Below are 10,157 nucleotides of genomic sequence, written 5' to 3'. Positions count from 1 at the left end.
TCAGAGGACAAAAATCGCCATGAATTCATTTCGGGTCCTCAATTATAATTACGTTGGCATTGCACCTAAACTAGAGGAGGTGGAGGCACTCCTAGCGCTCACTGAACCGACAGTTGCTGTCCTCACCGACACCAGAATACAGGGACGACCGCCATATATCAGGAGCTATCACGTAGCCACCGATGACCCCCACGACCCACACGGTGGTGTTCTCATAGCGGTGCGCCTATCTATATTCTACCTATATATCTCCTCCTTCCTAAATTTTTTCTTCCTCTCCTAAGGACCTACACTTAGTTCCAGTAGAACTTGTCATCCCGTACAGGACCGTTGGCTAGTTGCCTACTCATTCTGTCAATTCAACTCCTAACCTATTCTCCTAACTTATAACTCCTAACGAATTTATTATTCAGAACAACCTCGACAAACTGTACAGTAGTTTTGAAAGATTTCTGGTTTTAGGTTATGTAGAATGTGAAATTAAAAGGACAAATCTTTGGTAACATTTCTTCGTAACTATCTGGCTGATTTTAAAGAAATTTGGCACTGACTGAGAATAAGAATGTTAAAACAATTTGAAAGAAATAGAACTTAAACATGAACTCAATACTTACTCTTAACTATTGAAGAAAAAAAAAAAAAGGACCAATAAATAGATCAAGTATTCAAATTTTTCAGTCCAAAACATTCCATGGCAATCTAATTATCAAGATAAAACCTTGTACTTTCTTAATTTACCGAAACCTGACTTTTTTAAAAACATTAATAAAAACATTAGAAAAAGGTATTAAATCAGAGAAAACACAGTTTAGTATCAAGTATATGTTTAATGTAATAATTACTATACAGTAAAATTAGATTTTAGTTTAGAAAAAATACTTAAGTAGCTCAAGTTTGTTTCTAAGTACTAGCACTATCTAAAAGAGCCAACAGCGAAAATGAAAGTTCCAACAGTCCGAAATGAAAAAAAAAAAAAGATAGATAACTGTTTGTTAACCTGATAAATATCGAAGCAAACATCAAAATGAAACAGTCAGATGCTAAATATTAACATTAAACCCTACTTTGTAATGATACGAGAGGGATTTCTATGAATGTTTCTAAAGTAAAACGAAAATTTTATAATATTGTAAAAACTGAAAAGCCCTCTCTACTATTGATAAGTAGCTAACTTAATATTTTCTACTACCGAATTGATCAAAAAAAGCGTCGGGTTTAGGGAACTTTTCTTTGATACTTTAAAGCAGAAAATATTAAGTTAGCCACAAATTATAAATAACAAATTACAATTTTATAAATACTAAAGGTAAATATCTACTTTAGGTCCTCCAAAACGGAGGTATACCATTATAGCTGTCTGTACATCTATGACCCGAAGGTATCCGAAAATTGGTGGAGGTGACCGATTCTCAAATCGTTCAAAAATTAATTTCCCTCAGCTCCACAGGGAATTTTCCCCTCTTTTCTTATTGTCAATAATTTATAGCATAAGACAGGCTTATTATAGTCAAATCAACTACTAAACGATTTTCTTATTAAAAAATAAACCATTGCACGTTGAATAACTGCCCAAAAAAGCTTGGTACAGAAAGGGAGGAGGTTATTACCCAAAATGCTACAAAACTTAATTCTAAAGGACATGAAAAAGTTCTTATTTGAAAAAAAATTAAAGGAGACTACAGAAACAGTCGAATCAAGTCGACCCAATAAATTCAGGAAAATCTTTGCATTGGTATCCAAAGAGTTGAAGTTCAAGGATTAAATTTCTACCCCAGAATTATACTTTTGGAAAAACAACGACCTTAATAGATATAGAAGTATAAAATAGTTATATGTATTTTTAACGCAGAGATTAGATGTACTCTTAGTAAATTTTCTTACGTAAGTGGAAAATTGTTGGGAAATATCTCAAATAACCTGAACTTTAACTAAAGGGGGAATGAAGCAAAAATTACAAGGGGCTGTAAGTAACCTCGATTGTAAACATGCAAGATATATATCAAATATCGATATTTATAAGTTAGAAGAACTAAACGGAGTGGGAACTGCAGCTGAAAAATGTCACATACTGTAACCTAAACTTAATAGAACAAGAGCTCAAGAGGAGAAAACAGACAGTTATCTCACCCCAATTTTTGATTACTTTAATGAAAACTATGTATAATTACTAGTCAAAATTGATGAGTCTGCCAAGTATACGTAGGGAGAATAGAAAATGGTGGCTATTTTAAAACGTTAAAAATGATTAATTTTTCATTCGGAGCTCTATATCTTTAAAACTACGAATAACAATAGAAAATCTAAGATAACATAATTTAAAGTAGAGTAAATTTGCTAAAATTTAAGGTCTAATAGAGCAATTTATATTCAATAGTTCTCGAGATATAGCTTTTTAAAAAACAACATTTCATTAAAATGTACAGAATGTACTAAAAGATCAATAGTTAGTGAATTTATTTTGAAAAATCTATATCTCAAAAACTATTTGACATGTAGATGTCTGTTAGCACTCAAATTAAAGCTAGTTTAATGGGATATGAAGTAGTTTATGACGTTTATCGTCGTAGGAATAGTAGTTTTCATGATATTTGCTAAAATATATTGATTTATAGTTGTTAAGACAAATTTTCATTTGCCAAATTTATAATTATATGTGAATATCATAAAAAAATACTACTCCTGCGAAGATAAGTGTCATAAACTACTTTATAGTTTATAAATTTCCTTTATTTTCAGTGCTGGCAGACATATGTGCGTCTTATGGGCTTAGAGATATATTTTAAAAACTACTACTCAGCTTACACAGATAAACGTTAATAATTATTTTATAGTCAATTTAACTAGCTTTAATTTGAATACTGACAGACATCCATACGTTCCGCATAGTTCCTGAGATATGGATTTTTAAAATAAATTAACTAACAACTTGTGAAATTGGGTGAAAACTTAAATTGAATAATTGCGCTCTACACGGAAAAATCGACTGCATCAATACCAGATCAAAATTACCATTTAAATATGACGTACTGTATATGTATAATAATTTATAATTTTTGAAAATGTTTCAGCCCTGATGAAGCCTTACAAAATGGGACGAAACGTCAGTTACTAATAAATTGTGTTCTGATATTTTTATACCTTTTTTGACCGTTAAATGGACCATCGTCCTACAATTACAATTTAATTATATTAATAATGAGGTGTAGATAGTTGACCGTAGATTAATGCTTGGAGAAGTTTGTCGGGGGGTGGGGTCAGCAAGGAACAACATAAATAAACAAAAATTTTAATTGATTGATATTTGTGGAATTGTATGGTAGTAAATTGAAAACAGTGACAGATGAAATATAATATCATGTAGGTAAGAAGATATGTATAATATAAGATATACAAGTAGTGTCTAAAAAATTAAATAAATAAATGGAATCTACAAATTGAACATTATGACAAACAATGAAAAATAGTGAGTGGCTTATATCTGAATTACATTGTGAGTATTAACTTATTGTGAGTATTAACTTATATACCTTACATATTTAGGTTTGTTATTTATAGGTTTACCATTTATTTATTTAATTTTTCAATTTTTTTTTACACTACTTGCATATCTTATATTATACATATCTTCTTACCTACATGATATTATATTTCATCTGTCACTGTTTTCAATTTACTCCCATACAATTCCACAAATATCAATCAATTAAAAGTTTGTACTATTCTATTATCAGTTATCAATTTTTTAACATTTATGATTTAATTCAATATTTTGTATAATTCTGAATTTGTTTGTATACTATTCCTTTTCAATTGTATGTTACTCTAAATGTTGTTGTTATCTCTTTTGTTCTATAGCTCTGATGAAGACCTGAAACTCAGGTCGAAACGTCGGCATAAAATAAATAAATATGGTTTTGTTTATTTATGTTGTTCCTTGCTGACCTCAAATTTCTCAAAATTCTCCAAGCATTAATTATATTAAGAGTTAATTCAAATAGTTCCGCGGTTGTCTGACTGCAATTTTAAAACGCTCGAAAATCTACAAGATATGGCCTTCAAATGGATATGTTAAGAGTGTATCAACGATATTTGAAATTACCGGTCTCCATATTCAGTTGCAGAAACTGAAACTCATGTTTTATTCCTGCTTCTATGTTATTAGAAAAATAAAAACATAGTTTTCGTTTTTTTTCTTACCGGCTCTTGTACTATAATTCCCTCCTTAAAGACGCTTAATAATGTGCGGTTGTAAACTAAACTAAGATAAGGAGTCGTCAATACTCGTACCTTTGGCGTTATTGACGTTCAAATGGTCAAGTAATAATGGTTTACCACCTTTTTGGAGAACCAAAAGTATGCATTTAACATACTAAAAACACTCAGATAAGATAATCAAGCAAATTTGTAGTTCTGTTTGATGATGTCAGCAGCTTTTTCTGCAATCATTATAGTCGGGCCATTTGTATTACCTGCCGGAATGTTAGGCATGACTGAAGCGTCAATAAGCCGTAAATTGTCAATACCCCACACTTTCAGATCTCTGGGATTGACAACAGCAAACTTGTCTTGGACGGGACCCATGCGAGCTGTACCTACCGGATGATAATAGCTGATACCATAACGTGATACGACACAATCTTTGAATTGCTTTTCTGGCAGACCCTTACACAGAGGTTGAAACTCAGTAGTCAATTTAGGAGAATATTTTTTCATCGCCGGGCTTCTAGTAAATTCGAAAAGTTTGTCTACTGCTTTTCTAACGTGTTCGAAGTCAACTGTTTCATTCAGAAAATTTGGATCTATTAATGGAGGAGTTTTGTAGTCATTGTTGTTTAAGCTCAACGACCCTACACTCTTCGGCTGAACTAGACCGATTACACCCCATAACAACTTCTTATCTGTTCCCAACAACAAGTCTGTGTATCCAATAGAGTAGATCAGCTGAATCGTTGGAGGTGATTTCTTTTTTAATGGGTTAAAAAATGCCGTGACCTCAAAAGGCATAGCAGTGAGGGGCCCCTTTCTCTCCCTTGTAAATTCGTTTATACTCTTGTTTGTCCTCCATACGTCTGGAGAGAATGTATTAGCATTGCTAATTTCAAAGAAAAAACTGATAAGAGGATGATCCCACAATAATTTTCCCACAGGAAGGTTTCGTTTAACTGGTATACCATGTTTCTCGAGTTCTTCTTTGGGGCCTATTCCTGAAAGCATAAGAAGTTTCGGCGTATCTATGGCACCAGCTGATAAAATTACCTCTTTGGCATAAACTTTTTCGGTTTTTCCATCCCTGACGTATTCTACGCCTTTGGCAACATTTTTTTCTATCAAAATATTTTTAACTTGAGATCCCATGATCACTTTTAAGTTTTTTCTATTTCTGATGGGGTTTAAGTAAGCACTCGATGTACTAGCTCTCAGAGGGCCTTTCATGGTTAATTGAATTTCACTTACGACGTCCCTTTGATCACCATTGTTGTAGTCGTCATAACGAAACCCAATTTCTTCCGAACCTTTGATGAAATCTCTCGCTAATCCACTTTGGTAACGTGCATACTGAACGCTTTGCGGACCTGACTTACCATGAAGTGGAGAAGAGCTTAAAGATGGTATGCTATAGTTTTCTGCTTTAATAAAGTATGGCAGTACATCCTTGTAACCCCACCCAGAATTTCCTGCTTTTTCCCATTCATCATAGTTTTCTTTGTGGCCTCTAACGTATATCATATAATTAATGGCGCTGCTACCTCCCATCACTCTTCCTCTTGGGTAGGGACATACGCCATTTTGCTCTAGAAAGAAGAAATATTTTACTTGAGATAAATATATCAAATTTGAACCATTAAATTATAGTTCTAAATAGATTTTACTGAGTTTGTAGTAATATTAATAAACAACATAAATAATGGTACATGGAATAAATGTAAGTGAAACAAATAATATATTAATAGGAGAAAAAATATGGATATACTGCATAGTATATCATCTTATCTCTAATTTAAAAATAATGCAATTACCACATGTTTCACCTCCAATGATTTATTACAAATTTAAGAAGCTTATGAGTTTGATGATATTTTTAATCATTAATATTTAAAGATATAAATTTAATAACGAATTATATTTGTTCAGTCCAAAAGCAGTAATAGTTTTCTAATGTACTGGCAGAGATGAGCAAAATGACTTAAATTGTCATAGATACGACCCATATTCACATATAATGAACCATTGATAAATAAATATCTTATTCATGACAATTTTAGGTATCAGTTTCAACAATAGCTAAATCTTGTCCAACTATGGGTACTGGGTAATTATGTTGTCATGAACGGCAAGACGGCGCCATCTATTGGTATCCAGGATAATTAACTGGCTGATAAGCCACAGCGCAATCTACCAAACATTGTTTGAACTGCAACCTCTATTATTTCAGTTCTAATATGCATTTTCTACTAAATTATCTCTCACACTATTTTATTTTGTGCTGACCACACGAAAATAAAGCTTAACCTTTAATCCACATATCAGAAATGACGAGGATGGGAGTAACAAAAAAAAAAAAGTCCTGGAATACTGAGAAGAGCAGAAGGAAAACAGACAAACAATGATTGCAACGTGAGATCCGTACAAATTGGTTCAAAGAAAAGTGGTGATAAAATAATAGCTATCATTGTCGTGGATATAATATTTATTTATTAATGAATACTTTCTTAGTTATGAACAAATAAATTTAAGAAGATGGCTTATCCGTAAATTCCTACCCCTTACATATTATCTCATTATCCGTACTTATCTCTCAGACAGCATTTTTCTAGTAAATCACAACCTCAGGGTAGTATCCTTGGTCCTATCCTTTATACAGTTTTTACAGCTGACATCCCAACCCATCCTAACACTATTCGCACCACGTATGCCGATGACACATGACTATTGTCAGTGAATAATGATCCTCGCATTGTATCCCAATCTCTCCAATCCCACATCACCACCCTTGAAGAATGGTGCCAAAACTGAAGGATTAAAATAAATTCCAATAAATCCCACCAAATCACATTTACCCTTCGTCGTAAACCTTCGTCTTGCTCCACAGTATCTTTTTATAATACCCCACTTATTACTGCTGAACAGATCCGTAACTTAGGACTAAATCTGGACTAACGACTGACATGGAATATACAAGACTGAAAAGACAGGAAACTGCTCGACTATTACAACATTTACTAGAGAACGGTCCAAACTTCCAATCCATTACAAAAGACTGATCTTCATGACTGTTATAAGGCCTACCTGGACATACGGAGTTGAGCTATGGGGCTCCAGTAAACCATCTAATTCCTCTCGAATCCAATCTTTACAGTCCCAAATTCTTCGTAAAATCCTTAATGCTCCTTACTTTGTCACAAATCAACTCATCCATCAGGACCTCAATGTCCCCTATGTTGCCGATTTGGCCAGAACCAGATACCAATTCTTCCATAATAAACTTCCCAACCACCCAAACCAACTCGTTTCAAACCTGGCTTCTCCTTCACTGCCTAATAATCCAAGTTCTATCAATGGGTAGATTCTCCGCATGTTTGTATCATGTCATAATATCACTTACAGCAAATTTATTTGATGTGTATATATGTATACAGTTGTAAATAACAATAAACAAATTATTAAAAAAAAGAAAAAAAAAAAGATGGCTGTAGGTGGGTTTCATAAAAATCGTTCGTGCTGTTTTGTTGCTGTCTTAAGAAAAACGAGTATTTAAGCTTTTTGCAAAACCACCGTTGCTCACTCAGTGACAGAAATCGAAGGCCGAAACCCTACAAATACTAAATTCCAACGGTTAGTCTTACAGAAAATCAAGAGAAAATATTCTTGCCTGCACATGCATTTTTTTGCGGTACGGAAGTGTAATTCCAGTCCTTTTCACTATTTTGAGAGAATACACTCAAATATGGAGTATTTGTAATTGCATCGTCGTTTCTCCCAGCTTCAATTAAAAGAACTTTCCATGCTGGGTTTTCCGTCAATCTGTTTGCCACTACACAGCCTGGAATCAAAATATAACTCTAATTATATTAATCCATTCTGTTTTCCTTATTGACTATTTGTTATTCAATTCACTTACCGGCAGAACCTGCCCCAACAATTATAAAGTCATACTCCGAATCTAGTTCTGATTGTGGTGTGTCAACTGGCTTAAGATTTGGATCGACAATCTCAGGAAAATAAAGGTTGACAGCACTCATAAAGGAAATAAGGAAGGCTGGAATCGTTAGCTCCATACTAAAACCAAAATTTTTTCTTATTTTTTATTTATTTATTTATTGATATTTACAACTGTATAAAAAAAAAATACAACAAGTAAATTTGATCATAATGACATAATGATATGATACAGGATGTAGAGAAACTACCCAGTAGTAGAACTCTAAAAACAGTTTACAATATAAGGTCACGAGGTCATCTTCTTTTTAGGCACCTCGGAGGATTGCCAGGAATGGAAGAGGAAGCAAGGTTAGAAACTAGTGGGTTTGGGTGGTTAGGGAGTTCATTATGGAAGGAATAATATCGGGTTCGGGCTAGATCGGTTACATAAAGAACATTTAGGTCTTTATGGATAAAACCAAAATGAAATTTAATATAACAAATATTATCTAATAATTAAAATGATACATGTACATTGTTTTTAAGAATATTAAGGTACTGCAACAAATTTTCAGAACTATGACGATTTCTGGTATAAGTTGGCATTAATTTGTGACCGACCCCTCAAGTGTTGGTTTTTGGGCACAAATTATAGAGTGGGCCATTAATGCATCTTTTTATTTTTCGTTTACTCCATTTTGGCTGATTTCTGAATTCCGTAGAGGGAAAGAGATTATCTACAGCTAACCAACTGAAACTAATAAGAGTGGGAGGGTCGAATTTTTGGTTGTTGGTTGGGGCTTTTGGGCGTAAAACCCTGAGGTCATCAACGCCCACGTTTCGAACTTTATTTCCTTGCATCCTCTTCCATTCCTGACAATCCTCCGAGACGCCTGAAAAGAAGATGGCCACGAGACCAGCTAATGTAAAATGTCATTAGTGTGCTACCAATGGGTAGTTTCTCTACACGCCTGTAACACTCCAATTCAACTTAGATCAGATTTACTAAATGTATTATAATGTACAGTTGTAAATAGCAATAAATAAATATTTAAAAAAAATATATTTTAAGATTTGAAATTCTTTAGATAATTTCTAAATAAATTAAAATAATTTCTTATTTTAGAATTTTTTAATATATATGATAAGCTTTTGGGTTTAGATCTTATTCAAAAGATTATTCCTTTTTAAGAAAATTCTATGTTTTTTTGGTCATCATTCAGGGCATTCGAAACACTCGGTCCCACTCCCAATCTACGTAAGTTCATGTAATAGAAATGGCATTCTTCAAATATGTGACTGACCGTAAGCACGCTATTGCAGTATTGACATTTTGGCGGTAGTTGCTTATTGATCAGGTATGCATGAGTTAAACTCGTATGACCTATTCTCAATCTGGCTATAGCTACCCTCCCTGCGATTGGAACGGTTTGATGTGGTCCATGGTTTAATCGGTCGAATTTTTGTTCTATAGCACCAGTACGAAATAAAAGTCAACCCATTCAGGTCGGATTGAACAGGTCAGATTGAACAGGTGGTGTTGCAGTTATGAGGTTGCCGAAGTGACATCCTAACTCCCTTAGCTACAACCACATGTTTGTGCTCAGCATTGTTTTATAAAAGCCAACAGGTAAATATTTTTCCTTTCTGCATTTTAATTAAATAAAGAATTTTCCCAACCTTTGGATTCAATATTTAATTCAAGTTTAAGATTGAAAATTTTCTAAATTTTATTTATTGAATGTGATTATATTGTTTGAATCTTGACAAGAACTTTAACAGTATATTTTGTATTTACCATAACGCAAAGATACATTTATGAAGGCAGTGTATATCTGGGTATTGAATGAATTAAATTATGTGAATTAATCATTATTTCTATGAATTTTCATCATCTACCGCCTTATTTATTGATATTTACTCTGAGGGAGAAGAAACATTTTCCAGAAACCAGGCGGATTCACATGGTATCCACTACCTGGATGAGGCCTACTATCCTACCTGGATGAGGCCTACTA

At 33.3% G+C, this 10,157-nt stretch overlaps 1 protein-coding gene across 1 annotated transcript in view; it reads right to left on the bottom strand.

The window, feature by feature from the left end:
- Positions 1 to 807: 807 nt before the first annotated feature.
- The window catches only part of LOC106692996 (L-sorbose 1-dehydrogenase), a 17,662-nt gene continuing 8,312 nt past the window's right edge, over positions 808 to 10,157 (bottom strand). Inside the window, exons 2-4 of the mRNA XM_014439294.2 lie at positions 8,120 to 8,277; positions 7,871 to 8,041; positions 808 to 5,792 (exon numbers count right to left, since the gene is read on the bottom strand). Coding sequence (XP_014294780.1) covers positions 4,393 to 5,792; positions 7,871 to 8,041; positions 8,120 to 8,276 — 1,728 coding nt within the window. The 5' untranslated portion in view covers position 8,277 and the 3' untranslated portion in view covers positions 808 to 4,392. The remainder of the gene's footprint in view (positions 5,793 to 7,870; positions 8,042 to 8,119; positions 8,278 to 10,157) is intronic.

Source organism: Halyomorpha halys, unplaced genomic scaffold, assembly GCF_000696795.3.
Source record: "Halyomorpha halys isolate HHAL.00 unplaced genomic scaffold, Hhal_1.1 Scaffold82.1, whole genome shotgun sequence".
Taxonomy (NCBI): domain Eukaryota; kingdom Metazoa; phylum Arthropoda; class Insecta; order Hemiptera; family Pentatomidae; genus Halyomorpha; species Halyomorpha halys.
This window is presented reverse-complemented; position numbering and strand designations above follow the sequence as displayed.